Source organism: Pinus tabuliformis, chromosome 4_1 (assembly GCF_031772625.1).
Source record: "Pinus tabuliformis cultivar Carrire ecotype Pingquan chromosome 4_1, CPIR1, whole genome shotgun sequence".
Taxonomy (NCBI): Eukaryota; Viridiplantae; Streptophyta; class Pinopsida; order Pinales; family Pinaceae; genus Pinus; species Pinus tabuliformis.
The window spans coordinates 71,352,364-71,371,968 of NC_142303.1; the positions used below are offsets into that span (position 1 = coordinate 71,352,364).

The window sequence follows — 19,605 nt, forward strand, 5'->3', positions numbered from 1 at the left end:
GCAAATTTTTGGTAAAATTACAGGTTTTGCCCACGGTTTGGTCTCACCCCGGGTGAGACCATTTTGAAGGGCTGCTCGGAATTTTGCAAACTTGGCATTTTTGGAAAGGGCATGCAAAAAGAAAAATTACCAGTACTTGGGGGCAGCCTAATTTTGAGTTTTGAGCCTCCAAAAGCTCAAAATACACCTAAAAAATGACTTTCTGCCCACTTTTTGAGTTGCAGAAAGTGACCTTGGGAGAAATGGTTTTTGAGGGGTCAAATCAACACCAAATTCAGAAATTCCACTTGGGATGGAAATTAGACAGACCAAGCTTTCCAATGAGCCATCTTGCACCTGATTTGGATCAGTGGAACCCACTCAAAAGTAGCTGCAAAGGGGCGCGACCAGAACTTCCAGGGGCGCGACCAAAACTTCCAGAATTGCCAGAATTTGCCATTTTCGGTCAAAAAACACTGTTTTGACTATGGTTGACCATTTTTACTTGTAGATGATGGATGAATGTAATATTTTCATGGTACTTTGATAGGCTTTATCTTTCTTTACTCTTCTAGAAGCTTCTTTGATGTAAATAGTTAATATTTAATGCATGGATAGGCTTCCTAACTTTTAGAGGCAAGTTGTTGTGCTGGCCTATTATCTAGTGACTGATTTAGAATTAGTTGTAACAGCTCCTAGGAAGCTGAGCTCGACCCCTAGAGGTGGGGAAAGAGGTTTGACCTTCTATATTATGCCTTCTCTTTCTCATTTTGATGGTTGGACTCTAGAGGGAGAAGGGCTATTGTATTTTTGACTTGTATTTTCTGCAATTTGAGGAAAAGGAAGGCCAGGGTTTTGCAGACTTCATTGTGGATTATTATGTTGATGGTGTGTCTCCTACTGTTATTGTAAGTGTGTTTATGTGTTCCATTTCTTAATCTCTTGCTGCTATTTAAACAAAAGAAGTGATAAAGTTTGAATTCATGCATGCCATGCTCAGCTTTCAATTTTGTTTAAAATTTATGTTTTCCACTGTCTAGAGAGGATTCGAATTCATTGTTTGCCCTCTTTAGCCTCTCTTCTTTCTTCCCTGATCATCTCTTTCAGCTAAAGGCATCAGCATAGACTCCTACCTTGCCCCAAAGACCCACCTGCAAAAACTGAGCTCAATCCCCGCACCCTGAATTGCACTCCCTCCAATTGCCACCAAAAACCCAAAAATCTTTAAATCAACCCCCCTTATCAATTTACTAGCCTAATATCTTTGATCCTAATTGGTCAACTGATTATATTATAAGATCTATCAAATCTGACCCGAGAGAGCCTTCTCATACCTCGTAGGGCTAGCTACGAGGTGAAATGGTTTGATGTAGCCTTGAGAGTTTGTCTATCTCAGCCTAGGTGAATTCCAAGCGTTAACACATACAATGCAAAAAAAAAACTAAAATGAATGTCTAGACCTACTCCTAATCTAACCGGCTAGAAGGTCATGGTTAAGTGTACTAAAATTTCCAATGTAACCACCGAAACAACTCTAGACCCACAAATACAAAGATATGAGCAATTAAAAGAAATATAAAGAAATGTGCAAAAATAAAATTTAAATATGATTGTGAATAATTTGCATAGAAGATAAAAGGTATTTACTAAAGGTAGAAATATGTGCCTTAAAAACTAACCTTAACGATCTCGTATCCTTAAATTTTTGGTTAGAAAAACTATCATACCAACCTTGAAAGCTTCTTGCGAATATACCTTCATTTGTGTTATCATCATTAGAAAAAATCAAGGAAATTTGAAGCTTACTATTAGTGACAGAGATTGCTAAGTAAGATGCTTCCAACAATTGATATATTTGATCATGAAATCCAAAACAATCCTCTTGAAAACCTTGAAATCCTTGAGAAAATGAATTTTCAATTAATGGCATGAAATCAAGGGGAGAATATTGTAAGGGAAAATTTGTTTGATCATGTTTATAAGGCTTGTCAATATCACGAAACCCTAACATAACCTTCACAATAGCTGAAGTGCTTTAACTACTTGACAAGTATTTGAAAAGTCAAATGATGAATCATAAGAATATATGGCCTAGATGGAATCAACAAATGTAAAAAAATTATCATCATATACACTCATGGGAAAATAATGAATTGAAAGACTATTGTTAAGGCCAAAGTTATGATCATATGGGTTGATTAGGACGTCCTATTATCCATTATTTGAACATAAAAAGGGATCAATCTGAGAAACTTCACAAATGATTTGAATAAAGGAATCATTCTCCTCACATTTTGAATACGAAAAGTCACTAATTTGTATCTGATTAGAAGAATTAAAGATGACTACTAGTATAGAAAATATGGGAAACCAATCAGGGTACAATGAATCAACACGTGATGAATCAAATTTAACCTTTATATCGACTTGGGAAATTAATCTATCAAGATGAGGAATTTGATTCACCAAATAACTTAATAATTCATTAATACTCAATAGGATAACTTATGCCATAAGGAAAATGATTAGCATTACAATATTCACAATAAGGATCAAGAGTTGATGATTATCAAAAACATTTGATATATGTGATTCTTTCAACCGATGAGAATCTCTGTCATCATGATTAAAATGGTAAGCTTCATAACTCTATGAATCCATGGAGAATGAGCACTCCAATCCATAGTTCGATGCAAGAGATTTACATGAAGTGTTATCTTGAAAAACCAAAAAAATTATCAAAAATGAGTCTACATCGAGTGAAACAATATGAATAAAAGAATTTTGTGAGAGAATCCATATCTGACATAGTTTTGGGATCTCATCAGGATTTCAAGAACCTCAGATAACCATCAATGAGAGTTGAAGTGTCTCTACTTCCTGACAAGTCCCAAAACTTTGAAATGTTGGATAAGTACAATTTGAGAGTTGAGTGAGATTCTACACTATATGTGGACAATTACTACCAGTTACAACAACATCACTATTATCTTAATAATATCCATCTACATCATTGGTTTGATCATATTATTCAACTTCAACAAACAAATTACTCAAGTCATAAGGTTCTATTGATTGTGTATCTAAGGATATCTCTCTCTCTCTCTCTCTCTCTATATATATATATATATATATATCAAATAAACCTCATCAGCAACCTGTACTAAAGAATTATCCTGATGCAAGGCTGAAGTTTGCAAAGCATTTGATGGATGCTTGATAATTTGATTGCTTTGTTATTCTTCATGAATGATCTCACTATCTTGTGTCGATTTAAAGTTTTAGATCATAGGATTGTGAAAACGAAGAGCATGGAATATTTTCATCTCAAGTTAATTCATTGTAAGTAGGAGAACACAAAAGATAGTGGGATGAAGAAAGAGTGTCCATAACATAATATTCTTTGAACAAATCATATTATCATTAGAGTAAATTTCATCCTAAAAGTGCCATCCTAAGGAAAAATAATAAAATAATAGTTAAACTAATAAAATGAGATCTGTGAATTTTGGAACGGAAAATAAGAAAACTACTTTTTTTAATTGTATTTTTGGCTTATCTCCTTATAGTTTTACTCAAATTTCAAGAGTAGAAACTTGTCAGATGTGGAATTAAATTCCACATAGAATGAGTACATATTATAAATACTTTTGAGAAGACCCACATTGATCAAAATTAAAGATACATTGAAAAAGTGTGTTAAACATGTTTTTTAATGTATCTTCACATTTTATTAAGGTGGGTCTTCTCAAATGTATTCATAATGGGTAGTCGTTGGATGTGGAATTTAATTTTTCATCCAGCGAGTGTCTAGACTTAAAATTTGAGTCAACCTATAAGGAGATAAGCCAAATACAATTACAATAAGTAGTTTTTATTATTTTCCCTCCAAAATCTTTACATGTACCTATTTTTAAATTTAAAGTATTTTGATTGGTTTACATATTATGACATGGAAATTACATGAAAAATCCATGGGAACTTTTAGGCTGAAATTTCCTCAAATGAGATTTAAACTTTTCAAATAGAAGCCTTCTTGAAAAATCATGAAATCAATGAATGTACCTAGGCAACCATCACCACATACATCAATGGTGTCATGGTTAACAAAATGATGATTTCCCAAGGTTTGTGATTGATTAAGCATCATGATATCATCTGATTAACTATCGATATCACTAGATTCTAAATCAACCAAGAATGAAGGACCATCATCTTGACAGGAATGATTTTGAAAGAGAGAAAAGAGATTTATATCATCTTCAAACTCTTGCCCCCCTACCTGTGAAATGTAACCACCTTGTACCTGATCACCATTTGACCCAACAAATTGAAAATCAAAATTATCTGAAGTACTGACTGGTGGAGGAGATTGATCAAGAAAATCAAGGTACAAAGGGTCATGACATGTAGATAATAGAGGATGACAAGTGTCCTTTGAAGAAACAACATTTTTAATGTTGTTAGATTCAATATTTCAGTTATGTATATTAATTTGATCTGGGGGAGTCAAGGGACCAATATTCACCTTAGGTTGCTTGTGCATAGAGCATCAAACAAGAAGATAAAATGAGGATGGGATGAATGGATCATCAATCTGATTTTTAGAATTCTCAACTTCAACAATAGAACTAGAGACAACCTTGTTAGGCAATGAAAAGGGAGGAGGATAAGTGACAAAAGGAACAATAATTTCCTCCTTCGAGATGGGAGGTGTCTCATGATTAAAAAAATCTAGGAGAGGAGAATCAACCAAATATTGAGATTCAGACTCTTTCAAGGAGATTTGAGCCAAATGTAGAAACATTTCCTTGAATTAATACTAATCCTTATCTTCTTCAAGAAACCCATAACACAGGTGCAGAAATATATTAGAAAAATCCTCTATTGATTCATTAGATTCCATCATAAGTTGATTAATCCTTTTTTAAACATATCGGTAATCATACTTGTCAAATGCTTGATGAATCTCCTTAAAGAGTTGTTCAAATGAATGAATATAAGAAGATGGTAAGGTATGGCACCATAATTTAACTCGGTCGTCAACTGTGAGGGTGAATAGTTTACAAACAACATCTTCATAAATTAATTCATTAATATCAAAATACTTAAGAAATTGAGATGTATGCTCAGTTATGGATGTTCCACCCTCGCCATCAAATTTTAATTGAGACATGGTGGAAAGAAGTTCTACTAGGAGTTTAAGATTTTCTCTATTAGAGAAACATCCCAAGATTATGATTTGGAAATGAGCCATTCAAGATAAAGGATTCAAATAGACTCAATGTGCTTAGCTTGTTATCTATCCCTCCTTCTAGTACCAACTATTGATGGTGTTGGAAATCCATCTACCAAGGGGGTCTCCCCAGTGTCAAGTCCCAATAAGACCTCACATAGTTTGGAGCAAGATCCCAAACCGGAAATAATGTTGGTTTTCATTACTCTTAGGAATTTTCCTTGGCTGCAATTATCAACATAAGAGATTATACAACAATAATTATAACAAGAAAGTAAATTGACACTGTGACACATACAATTTCAAATTATATAAGGTACTTTCATGGCAAGGAAAGAGAGAGTGAGCGTCTATAAGAAGAGTGATAGTACTATCCTAAAAGAGACACACAAGAGCTTGAAAGGAGAATTGTTGATTAACATGCAAAGTCATTCACATGATAACAATTATCATAAAAGAAACTAACAACTCACATTCAACATGGTACATATCGAAGCCAATGAGATAGATCATTTTCATTAGTATGTGTTCATATAAGCATATATTGTAAACAATGAAAGAATAGTCTCACAATCATTCACGACATATGCATGAAAGTGCACCAACTCTGATAGCTTCATATATTAAGTGAAAGTGGAAAAATATACAAGTACAATGTTGTCACACTAGTCCCAATTGTGAAACATTGAGTCACCACTTTCTCCTCCATAGAAAGATCTTCTCTCCTATGTCCAACTAGAGAAACCAAGGTGAAAAGTTCTGGTCCCAAAATTCCCCTCTCTTGATTTATGGAGGTGTATTTATAACAAATGAGGTGACTCTCCACCTCCCATGTGACTCTTGACCCCCCTCATGACTCTTGAGCTTCTACTATGACTTTTAAAGTTCTCATGTGACCTTTATGCTTCTACATGACTTTAGAACTTTCTAGTGACTCTTCATATTCCATGTGGGACCCTTGGTTTTCCACACATTTTACATTTCCTCTTTTTTAGAAATAGAATAATTACATTCCACAAATGATGTGGTGAGATACATTGACACACGTGACTTTGTGATGACACTTGGACAAGCCATGACTTTGCATTAATGGCATGGAACTTCATTGTCATGTGTGTAGGCGAAGCCTTTCTCTAGTAATAGGATGGAAATCATTAAGTTTGAATAATGTAGACACATTTGCAATATGGAAGTTAGTAACAAGGATGCACTACAACTGCCCAAAATATTGGGCTCAACTTTATGCATAGGTCCCATAAGTTTCTTAAGAATACACTATGAGCATGTTTACAAATATCTCCATCACCTCTTTTGATGCCACCTTTTTTGTGCTAGTGAAATAAAAAATATGTAATATATATATATATATATATATATATATTTTACAAAAATATGTCATGGGAAAACCCAAGTCATACTGCCCCACATTAGTGGGTGTTATTCCTAATAAATTCTTAATGTAGATTAGTGTACCTAATCCAAAGGGATTTGAAGTGGGTACTTGTGTACATGAAACTAGAAAAATATAAAATATCTATAATAAGAAAACATATAAAACAATACATTACGTCCTTACATTATTAGGTAATAATCATTTACTTATCATCACAAATTCCTTTATTTGTGGAGATATACTTGCAATATTATGTTCTATTACTTTATTTATTATGAAAAAACCCTTTCATTATATATATATATATATATATATATATATATAAATGCCCATATGCATTAAAAAATCCAAAAGTGATATTGAATATTCGATTCGCTTTATAAGCATTCACTTCAACTCTAAAGTCACAAATAAAAGATTGATATATAATGATTCAAAAATGTAATGTAATATTTTAAATATTTTATTTTATTAATATTAATTTTTTTTATTATTTTTATATAGGTAAGTATCCACTTCAAATCTATAATAAAAAAAAATAAAATTAATATGTAATAATATAAGAATTTCAAATATTATTTTATATATTTTTTGATCTAATTAATATTGAATATTTGAGTAATTTTATATAAATTAATTTTAATTTCAAATATTTTTAGATTAAATATAATCTTTTTAGCTAGCCTTAATATTTAGTTTTATGCAAAAAGTTCTAGTCTCAAAAGTCCTTTCTCTTGACTCATGGAGATGTATTTATAACAAATTAGGTGACTCTTCATATTCCATGTGGGACCCTTGGTCTTCCATACATTTTACATTTCCTTCATTTTAGAAATTCAATAATTACATTCCACAAATGATGTGGCAAGATACATTGACTCACATGATTTTGTGATGACACTTGGACAAGCCCTAACATATAATATGTAAAAAAGTATGTAATATATACTATTTTTTTCCCAAAAAATGTCATGGGAAAACCCAAGGCATATTGCCCCACATTAGTGGGTGTTATTCCTAATAAATTCTTAATATAGATTAGTGGACCTAACCCAAAGGGATTTGATGTGGGTACTTGTGTACATGAAACTAGCAAAATGTTCAATATCAATAATAAGGGAACACATAAAATAGTACATTACATCCTTACATTATTAGGTAATAATAATTTATTTATTATCATAAATTCCTTTAGTTGTGAAGACATACTTGCAATATTATTTTCTATTAGTTTATTTATCATGAAAAAAACTCTTTCATTATAATTTATTTATTTATTTTTGCATATGTGCATTAAAAAATCCAAAAGTGATATTGGATATTTGATTAGGTTTATGCACATAAACATCCACTTCAACTCTATAGTGACAAATAAATGATTAATATATAAGGATTAAAAGATGTAATGTAATATTTTAAATATTTTATTGTTATTATTATTAAAATTTGTATTAGTTTTATATAGGGAAACATCCTGTTCAAATCTATAATAAAAAATTAATATGTAATAATATTATAATTTCAAATGCTATTTTATATATATTTTTTTGTTCTAATTAATATTGAATATTTGAGTAATTTTATATAATTTAATTTTAATTTCAAATCTTTTTAGATTAGATTTAATATTTTCAGCTAATCTTAATATTTATTTTTGTGCACCAATTGATAGAAATGTGTGGTCTATTAGTTTAAAGAATCTCACTAGTGCTAGGGTGTTAAAATTGGTGAAACATCTTGGATAATAGAAATGGTCTTCCCCTCTAAATGTAAAGCTTAGGTGTCTTACAAATATAAATTATATGAATATATTAGTATTTATATTATAATGAAGGTTAGGAATTGAATGTTTGGTTCTCCATTTCTACCTCTTGCATTAGAGGTTTTTGGTTCACATTTCTATGATCAAGATCTTGGGAGTATGAGTTTCGGGTTTTAGGTTCCAAGGATCCATTAGACACAAAACAAGAAAGTTGTTTATGAAACAAAAAATGATTTTATTGAAGTTGAAATTTTATTCCAATTCATTTGAGAAAGACTAAGGAAAAAGACTCAATTATTTGAGGAAAAATAAGGAAAAAGTAGTACCTAATGGAAAAGATGACAATATTATGTTCTCCAAATCACATGTGTGTTTTTGCTCCCAATTGTTCTCGACTATTGGTGCATTGGAAGAAGAAAACGAAGTAGAGGGACACATTTTTTCATTTTTTTCTATGGACATCATAACACATGCACAATATTTTTCATTAGATATATAAGTCATATATTCTTTGTAATATCTATGTGTTACTCTACCCTGAAATTTTATAATATTAATCATACCCCTAGTAATAGGATGGACATCCTTAAGGTTGAACAATGACTACGTATTTGCATTATGGAACTTAGTAACAAGGATGCACTACAATTGCCCAAACTAGTGGACTCAACTATGTGCATATGACCCGTGAGCTTCTTAAAAACACACTATAAACATGTTTACTAAAATCTCCATCATCTATTTTGATGTCACCTTTTTGTGCTAGTGAAATTAACTATATATACATATATATTATGTCATGGGAAAACCCAAGGCATACCTCCCCATATTAGTGGGTATTATTCCTAATAAAATCTTAATGTCTATTAGTGCACCTAACCCAAAGGGATTTGATGTGGGTACTTGCCTACATGAAACTAGCCAAAAATTCAATATCAATAAGACAAAACAAGTAAAATAGTACATTAGATTCTTACATTATTAGGTGATGATAAACTTTTATTTATCATCATAAAATCCTTTAGTTTTGAAGTGCAATATTATGTTATATTACTTTATTTATCAAGAAAAAACTCTTCCATTATAAAAATATATTTTTGCATATATACATTAAAAAAATCCAAATTAATATTAAATATTCTATTAGTTTTATGTAGGTAAAAATCCACTTCAACTCTATAATTATAAATAAAAGATTAATATATAATAATTCAAAAATATAATTTAATATTTTAAATGTTTTATTGTTATTAATATTAAATTATTTTTTAATTTTATACAAAGAAGTATCCACTTTAATTCAAACGAAAAATTATATATCCATAAGAAAAGGTACTATCCATTTTGATATCTACTAAGTATTCTGGTATTCACTAACCTAGAAAGGGAGCATCCTAAACAGAAAAGAAATCTATAATGAGATCTAAAAGATCACTGCATAATTAGGTAATAATACTTTATGTATCATCATAAATTCCTTAAGTTGTGGAGACGTACTGCGATGTTATGCTCTATTCGTTTATTTATTATGAAATATTTATTTTTTAAACATATTTTTATCTATGTACATGAAGAAATACAAACACAAATTTATTATTCTAAATAATGTATGCTTAACTAAATTTATATGTACTTAAAAAAAATTATATATGTGCATAATCCAAGTTCACACCTTTCTTTAATAACTTTAATTTAACAAAAGGATTATCAACTGACCATGCAAGAACGTCGGGACAAGGAAAGGAATCTACGCTGATAAACTGAAGTGAAGGATGGAAAGCAGTGCTCGGACAAAACTAGGTATCTAAACTGTAGCGTACATGGGCAAGAAGCCCTATATATACCACTGGCAGCTTATATTTTGCTTCATTATTTCGAGGTATCTCATAGGTCAAAAGCTCTCATATCATCATATTATAAGCAAGCAGGGATGTTTCCTGTTTCTGTGATCTCGTTGCCTTCCCACTTGTGCCTGCCCACATCGTTCATCGACAGGTCTGGTCGTGAGCTTAAACCTCTCCATATAACAATTCCAAATGTCGCAATGCGCAGGCAAGGGAAACTAATGACAGGTGCTTCCATGAGCATGAATTTGAGGACCGCCGTATCTGATGATGCTGTTATAAGACGCAGAGGTGATTACCATTCCAACCTCTGGGACGATGATTTCATACAGTCCCTTTCCGCGCCTTATGGGGTGAGTATTTAGCTTTAGCTTCAGCTTCAGCTTCAGTTGAATTTATTCTTGTTTATAGTCAGTCCTAATTCCTTCAGAATTAGTGCAATAATTTATTTTCCCAATTTATTTTATATGTCCTAGGAACCTTCTTACCTTGAACGTGCGGAGAGACTAATTGGGGAAGTAAAGAAGCTATTCAATTCAATGTCAGAGGAGAATGGCGAATTAATCACTCCCCTGAATGATCTGATTCAACGCCTTTGGATGGTCGACAGTGTTGAACGTTTGGGGATCGATAGACATTTCGAAAATGAGATAGAATCAGCGTTGGATTATGTTTACAGGTCAGCCACCGTATAACCCTTCTCATCATTATTTATTTATGCCTTATAAATGAAATACATCTCATTATATCAGGAATTTACAATGGCCTGCAGTTATTGGAGCGTCGAAAAAGGCATTGGATGTGGGAGAGAGAGTGTTGTCACTGATCTCAACTCGACTGCGTTGGGACTTCGAACTCTTCGTCTACACGGATACCTGGTGTCCTCAGGTTGGCCATCCATCGCCAGAGTTAAAAATTCTGAATTCTGGTCATTGGATAAATTTCTTTGAGGAAGCCAGCCAAGCTGCCATCTAAATTTTGTTTTGAACTCTGTCAAATTGCATGGTCTTTTTCTTAACGGACGTCATTAAAAGATTGTATTCATTTCAGAGGTTTTGAAGGATTTCCAAGACCAAAACGGACAGTTTATGTGCTCTCCCCGTAAAACGGAGGGAGAGATTAGAAGTGCTCTTAATTTATATCGGGCTTCCCTCATTGCTTTTCCCGGGGAGAAAGTCATGGAAGATGCTGAAATCTTCTCCTCAAAATATTTGAAGGAAGCCATGCAAGAGATTTCCGTGTGTAGTCTTTCACAAGAGGTGAGTATCAGGGGTGCCAACACAACTCAGAAGCTTACTCATTTCATCATTAAAGGTTGCAATTTATACACGGCAGCAGATTGAATAGTAACGATGTTGAATGAAATTTATTTATCTATCTATTTTAACTTATTATCCATTTAAAATAGATTACTGAGCTGACACTTTTTTTAATTACTATTTACATATTAATTTATCTGATAATTTAAATCTCAGCTAAACTTACATCATAATTTGAATTTTCTACCCACACACAACTTACTTCTAAACATTTCAAATTTAACCTTTCTAAAAAACTTATAAATATATCATCACGTATTACAATATAATTGATTTCACTTTTTCTGTTACAAATATATCATCACGTATTACAATATAATAAATCAATTTCTTTTGATTTCACTTTTTCTGTTACAAAATGATGACAGCACCTACAAATACATGATCATGTCATTACTGTTTCATTTCACAATGTGGTGCGGTGATGTTTTTCATTTATTTTTTAGCCTAGAGTATGCGATGATGATGCTATGTTATTGTTTCAATTATGTGACTAGCAGATAGAGTACGCTTTGGAATATGGTTGGCACACAAATATGCCGAGATTGGAAGCTAGGAATTACATGGATGTATTTGGACATCCTACTAGTCCATGGCTCAAGAAGAATAAGTAGGAGCGCGCACTTCAAGTCAATTCTGTTTTTGACATTTGGATTTTACATATTCAAGGGAAAGTGAAGATTTCTTTATTTTTTGAGTGGATATTAAAATTAAATTTATTATTAAAATATTAATAAAAGGGTTGAAATAGGTTTATCCTAATGATTTTCTACCACACAACTGATCTTTTAAACTCTTCTGAAATACTTTACATTTCATTTTCCAGGGAACAATATATGGATGGCGAAAAACTCTTAGAACTCGCAAAATTGGAGTTCAACATGTTTCACTCCTTACAACTAAAGGAGTTACAGGATATCTGCAGGTGATGAGTTGTGTTGTTAGATTTCTTTTTCATGGACAAACATTGACTCGATGGGAATAATTTTAAAGCCCATGATATCTGTAGATGGTGGAAAGATTCGGGTTTGCCTAAACTGGACTTCAGCCGGCACCGTCACGTGGAATACTACACTTTGGGGTCCTGCATTGCGACTGACCCCAAACATCGTGCATTCAGATTGGGATTTGTCCAAACTTGTCATCTTAACACAGTTCTTGACGATATCTACGACACTTTTGGAACCATGGACGAAATCGAACTCTTCACAGAAGCAGTCAGGAGGTGGTGATGTGCATTCAATGAATTTTAGAAGAATAATCGTTTGTGTCTATAATGTCTCTACAGTACCAAAAGTTGTGTGTTTAACGTTTATATATAAATGCCTCATCAGATGGGATCCCTCGGAGACAGACCGCCTTCCAGATTATATGAAAACAGTGTACATGGCACTCTACAGCGCCCTAACTGAAATGGCCAGAGAGGCGGAGAAGACACAAGGCCGAGACACCCTCAACTATGCTCGAAAGGCTGTATGGAAGCTAGCATTTCATATATATATATATATATATTTGCAGAGATTAATATTTATTTATTTATTTGTTACAGTGTTCTACTGGCCTGGTAATTAGTTAATGTGTGCACTTGCAGTGGGAGGCTTATCTCGAGTCATATATTCAAGAAGCAAAGTGGATCGCCAGTGGTAACCTGCCAACGTTTGAGGAGTACTACGAGAACGGGAAAATTAGCTCTGCTTATCGAGCGGCAGCATTGACACCAATCCTCACATTGGACGTACCGCTTCCTGAGCGCGTCTTGACGGGAATCGATTTTCCGTCGAGATTCAACGATTTGGCATCCTCCTTCCTTCGACTACGCGGTGACACACGCTGCTACAAGGTATTACCAATCACTTGCTGACGGAAGCAATTTGTATAGTGACCTTCACACTGGTTTTGGTTTTGTACTAGTTAATTGATGTCGTGAGCCTAACTTCATTGCAGATTTCCAAATATTTTAAATTTTGAAAACTTAGATCGTAAATAAATCAAACACTTGATTTGCAAAATATTCTCCAATCTACGATGGACATAAGGATGACCACGATACTGTCATTGTCATTGTCATGGTACTCAATGCAGGCGGACAGGACCCGTGGAGAAGAAGCTTCCTGCATATCGTGTTATATGAAAGACAATCCGGGATCAACAGAGGAAGATGCTCTCCAACATATAAACGCCATGATAAGTGATGTAATCAAAGAATTAAATTGGGAATTTCTACGACCCGATAGCTATATTCCAATGCCTGCCAGGAAACACGCTTTTGACATAACAAGAGCTCTCCACCACCTCTACCTATACCGAGATGGATTTAGCAATGCCACTATGGAGACAAAAAATTTGGTCCGCAGAATGATCCTTGAACCTGTGCCTCTGTAACGAATCCTATTAGCAATAAGTTGATATCGCTTTATGGTGCTTGAACCTGTACCTGTGTAACAAATCCTATTAGCAATTAGTTGATATCGGTTTATGGTCCTTCAACCTGTGCCTTTGTAACAAATCATAGCAGCAATAAGTTGGTATCCGTTTTCCAATGGGTGTATGCAAAAATCTGTGGCTTCATCTTCCCCATGTGATAACAAAAATGTTGAAAATTACTACCAAACACGCAACAGCCAATCTCAGAAAGGTACGCAAGCAGATTTTCTGTATCAGGCGACCGAATGTCAAATTAATTTTGTGCAGGCCCAAGTACATCTAATTGGTTATGCTAGCTTCAATGAAGAGGATAGGATATGGAATATTTCCTTTAATCTTGAGGTTGTAGGTTATAAATTGCTTTTGGATCAACTCGATCTTCCTCCGTGATTCCCTAGATATGTTGCAACCCCAAACCTCACAACCATATAAAATAACAGGGGTGACGAGAGTCCCAAAGAAGAACTTCTTCTTACTCCAAACTCAGAGATCACATGACTTACAACCATTTTTAAGCTCGTAATAAGCTTTGCAATCTCCAATAATCCTTTTCTCAGTGCTATAATTCTAGTTGAGCTGATGATGAATGTCAATACCTAAATATTTATATGAAGAAACCTTCTCCAAGCAGGGAAAATTTTAAGGATGAAAGCTTATCTTAAAGTTTAGAAACCCTGGCGAATATTACTAGTCTCTAATATGGAAATTGTAAAAATTTTGGTCATATTTTTGTAGAAATATTTAGATTTCCAATGATTTTATATTATTCGATATATTATTTTGGCGATTTTTAAGGTAAAATAATGTTTTACTATAAAATTTGGGCGAATCATTTAAGAAAAAAATGGAAATTGGCGAATCTTTTTTTTTGGAAAAAGCATCTAAAATTAGCCCACCTATGAATATTAGCCCCTAAAATTTTCCCTGTCTCCAAGTAATTGTTATCATAGATGAAATTATCATGGTTGATCTTTTCGGACTTAATTATCATGACTTAGTCTTGTTAGTATTAACAATCATACCCATCTTGGAGCAGTAATCATGGGGGACTTTAAGTTGTTTGTCAAGATCATCATAGCTTCTAGCAAGAATAACGATATCATCAGCATAAAGGAGAAGAGTATGACCATATTAGCAAGCTTCGAGCCATCGTAACCAACAACTTCCAAACACTCCTCTAGCTGATCAATGTAAATGCGAAAAAGGGTAGGGGAAAGGGGTCACCCTTGCTTAACACTGATATTACATTTAATTTCTATAAACCAACCCTTGGTAGTCTTAAGCTTGGCAACAACATTTTCGTATAGCCAAATTATGGCAACTCTTAACTTGAGAGCATCTCCTCGAGTCTTTGCCATAGCTTATCTCGAGGGACCATGTCGAAAGATTTTCTAAATTCAACTAAACAAAAAACAGTTCAATTTTACTATTGCAACATTCCTCCACGATGATCCTAAGAGTGAAAACATGGTCAATAATTGAGTGATACCTCTAAAATTGAGCTTGGCCTTTAGCTCTTTTAACATGCCTTTCAAGCCAGAGGTTAATCTTCTTTTCTAGAATGAGCCCATATAGTTTGGCTAAAGTGTGGCTAATCATAATGGCCCTATCGTTAGAGGGAACATTTTTATCCCCACTTTTAAATATAGGCACAATAAGGCTTTGCGTTGAGGGCTTAGAGAAGCCATGTTTTACTTCCAGATTAAGAAGTTTATGAATATGAGGGATGAGGATATGCTTTCACATTTTGAAAATTTTAGCTTGGTAGCCTTCAATAAACCTTGCTCTCCCATTAGCAAGCTTCTTAATCTCGAATTCCACATCTTACAAATAAAAGATATCCTCCTTTATAGGAGTGTTTAATATATTTCTCATGGTGTTTGGAGAGTCGTAAATATTCTTAAGATAAATATCCCAGTTATGTAAGGGGATGAAATTATTTCCTTTCTTTTTATGAACGAGAACATTCCTCCAAAAATTTCTAGGCTCAACTTTAGAAAGGTAAAGAAGACACTCTTGCCTCTTATTAATATAGGGCCTTTTTCCCTTTTAATATGAGTTTTGTACACTTATTTTTTCCAATTTCATAGTTTTGTTAGGAGCACCTCTAATAGCTTTCTTAGAACTTTTACAGTCATTATCATACCAAGGGTTGGAAGTTTTATTATCCTTTTTATATGACACCTCGGAAGAGAATTTGTTAATGGTAGTGGAAAGGGTTTTCAATAAAATTGTTCTAGATGAGATTGCTGTTATAATTGTACATCAAGAAACCTAAATCTCTCTTTAAAACTTATAAGAAGAGATATATTTTACTTCTATAAAAAAGGATCTGCCTTTGAACCTCATTATTCTTTTACTTGTGGTTGGTGTGCATGTCAAGATTTAGGGCTAAGGATAAAGGTCTATAATCAGAGTTAGGTTCGTGGTCATTTAGGACGTCCAAAATTACTATATAATTGAGAACACAGGTGTCTGATATTGTATAATCCACAATACTACTTCCATACCCATGAATACAAGTCATCAAACTAGAGGAAGGCCACTTATTAATCCCATTACAAATTATCATGTCCTAGGAATTGTAGATCTTGATAAGATCGATACCAAATAGATTCTCAGTAGTGCCTTTAGTATTTCTTTGGAATTTATTAGCTAATTCATAGTCCTCATCAAGCCATAGAGGGTTATGGTTAGAGTTATTACTTAGGAGAGCAACTTGGCTAGTAGTGGTTCTAGCATTGAAATCCCTGATCAAAAGGATATTACCTTCATTCCTGAGACTGTGTCCTTTTCTAAGGTGATGAAGGGGAAAATCTTATACAGGTTTTTTTTCTTGTAGGAGGTAGAGTAGATAAGAGCGAAGTAACAAATTGTGAGAAAAATCCTATTGGCGTTAGGATTTGAAATATCAATCCACATGTATTGAATGAAGGGGTCGATCTTATGAAGTCGAATGTGAGAAGATATACGATTTTTTATATAGCCATTTATGCCACCAAAACCTTTATGAGAGGATTTATTATTCCAATTTGACTAGAGAATGAATCTATCAATGTGGGGGGGCCTAGATTCCTCATGTTCCCAAGTTTCAACTAAGAGAATAAGATCAATAACACTCGGGATCCAACTTAACATAGGAACATTATGTCATTCAAAACCACGACAGTTCTAGAAGAGGATCCAGAGTGTTCTTAATTCCTATTTATCACATTTATTTTGCACTCTATCTCTAATGATATATTTTCTATTTCAAATGATTTCCCATTTCCCTTCCTTCCTTTCTTCCTTCACCTTTTGAACCTCTTTCCTTAGTTCAGCTTGATCTTCTTAAGTAAGATCTTCATTAATAAAGATTCTTAACCTTTCGAGGCTTGGCGATTTAGTAAGTACATCTAATTTATTGTCAGAACAACTTACCTTAACAAGGTTGAGTGTATGTTTATGCTAAAGTATCTTTCCCACCCTTTTTTCTTCTGTTAGATAAGTTGTTTGGATTTGTGACTTAGTTTTTAATTTTTCTTTTCCTATTTCTAATTTGTCCTCATCATTTTCCTCTTTTATGCCAACAATTATAAGGTTTAGAGCTCTTTTGTGGCGCTCATGGTCTAGTTCAATTAATTTCTTCATTTCCTCTTTTATGGGTTTGATATCTAATTTATTTTCTATGGTACTTAGGGTTGATTTATTATTTAGTTTTTCTTTTTAATTCTTTGATCTCGTCTCTCAAAATGTGATTTTATTCAACCGTTGATTGTTTTTTGTGTTCAATTTATTGAATCCTATCTTTCATTCCTTGGGTTTCAATCTCAAGAGCTATCATTTTATTTTCTAATGATTTGTAGTTATTTTCAAGCATTGTAGATAATTTGATTTTATGTTCTGTGAGAATTTTAGAGAGTTATTGTTTAAGTTGACTTTCTCTTTCTTCTCTTCACTTTTCTAAAGATTCAATGTCATCGTAAATGTTCTCTAGGGTAATTTTTCTTGGCTTCCCCTTTCTAGGGAGAGGTTTACAAATATGGGTAGAAGTACTCATATATTCTAACTATTGACGATGCACTGATATGTCCTAGAGTTTGAACAACCGAGAATCCTTACAGAAGAACATGGAGGAGTAGCGAGAGGTCACTATTCAAGAAGAGAGACCATGCAGAAGATCCTACGCGCGAGACTTTGGTGGCCAATGGTACATAAGGATGTAAAAGAATATTGTAGGGCATGTGATGCTTGCCAAAGGATGGGGAGACCATCACGGAGGGATGAATTGTACTTAAATCCACATATAACTTTGTAGGTGGTTGATAAGAGGGCAATTTATTTTGTGGATCTAATCCAGCCACCAGGAAAAAGACTGGAGCATGATATATTATTACAGCAATCGAATACTAGACACGCTGGGCGGAAGCGCAACTAGTAAAGGAATGTAGCGCAAATACGATTGTGAAGTTTATTTTTGTGTGTATCCTGTCTCGATTTCGCTGCCCTAAGATATTAATGAGTGACAGGGGCATGCACTTCTTAAACAAAACGATTTTGCTGATGCTTGAAGAATTCTAGGTCTATCATAAGAAAAGTACACCCTATCAGCCTCAAGCTAATGATATGGTTGAAGCCTTCAAAAAACCCCTGGAGAGAGATTTAACAAAGGTTTGTAATGCAAAGAGGAATGACTGGGATGTGTGCATACGAGCAGTCCTGTGGGTGTATATAACCACTTGTAAAAAGATGACATGCAAAACCCCTTTCAGGTTGTTCTATGGGCAGGAGGCTGTGATGCCCATGGAATATATTGTGTCGAGTCTACGGATTGTAGCACTAACTGATATGGATGATTGCGATACTATGGAGGAACATCTCGTGTAGCTGATGGAATTGGAGGAGGATCGATTTTTAGCAGGATTTTACCAATAGGTGCAAAAGGAGCACGAAAAGGCATGGCACGATCGACATATAAAGAAGTGCACCTTCCAGTTTAATGATTTAGTCTTATTATATGACAAAAAATTTATAACATTTCCTGGAAAGTTTCAAATGCATTGGCTTGGACCCTATGTGGTAAAGGAAATTATACATGGTGGCAAAATTCTGCTCGCAAAGGTGACTGGAGAATTGTTTCCAGACATAGTCAATGATAGTCAATTGAAGTTGTACAAGGCTGATCCTCCCCCTACGCAATTACTATATGATGGCAGGATAGTCTTAGTACCCCAGGCAGCGGCAAGGAAATACCAGACTATAACTACACTACCCAAAAATTGGAAAGACGAAGTAAGAGGGTTACACAATGGAAGAAAGTAGGGCCCCAAGGTGAGCTACGCCACAAAGGTTGGTGCCACGCAGCTTGGTCAAAAGGTAGCCATTGCAAGCACTGTAGATGATTGGATGAAAAACTTTCCATTAGGAGGAGCAGGGAGGGGGCATTTATGGGGAAAATCTTGTAAATATACTGCCAAAGATGAAATAATGATCAAAATTGGAGGGAACGGTTGGATTCAAACTCGAAATCGCCTATAAATCTAGCAGGCTGCCCCGCATCGAACACTTTGCTTCCAACAAGTTTTATTTAAACTTTGCTATGAGAATGAGTGTTGTATGTCTGAGAAGGTTTTGGAGGACATTCTAGAACAACCAGAGTTCACCAACTT

The 19,605-nt window shown here is 33.9% G+C and overlaps 1 protein-coding gene across 1 annotated transcript; it reads left to right on the forward strand.

The window, feature by feature from the left end:
- Window positions 1-10,242: 10,242 nt before the first annotated feature.
- LOC149174192 ((-)-limonene synthase, chloroplastic-like) lies at window positions 10,243-14,290 on the forward strand. Its single transcript, XM_089419227.1, has 10 exons — window positions 10,243-10,567; window positions 10,691-10,893; window positions 10,987-11,102; window positions 11,265-11,473; window positions 12,034-12,143; window positions 12,360-12,458; window positions 12,543-12,758; window positions 12,868-13,006; window positions 13,125-13,373; window positions 13,616-14,290. The coding sequence occupies exons 1-10, from the start codon at window positions 10,301-10,303 to the stop codon at window positions 13,913-13,915; spliced, it is 1,908 nt and encodes a 635-aa protein (XP_089275353.1). The 5' UTR covers window positions 10,243-10,300; the 3' UTR covers window positions 13,916-14,290.
- The last annotated feature ends 5,315 nt before the right edge of the window (window positions 14,291-19,605 follow it).

What these genes read in the sequence shown, in the direction of transcription:
- LOC149174192 (XM_089419227.1), top strand. Translation starts at nt 10,301, where the DNA reads ATGTTTCCTGTTTCTGTGATCTCGTTGCCTTCCCACTTGTGCCTGCCC. An exon ending in CCCTTTCCGCGCCTTATGGG is followed by an intron (nt 10,568 to 10,690) that starts GTGAGTATTTAG and finishes TATATGTCCTAG; the next exon opens with GAACCTTCTTACCTTGAACG. An exon ending in TGTGTAGTCTTTCACAAGAG is followed by an intron (nt 11,474 to 12,033) that starts GTGAGTATCAGG and finishes TGTGACTAGCAG; the next exon opens with ATAGAGTACGCTTTGGAATA.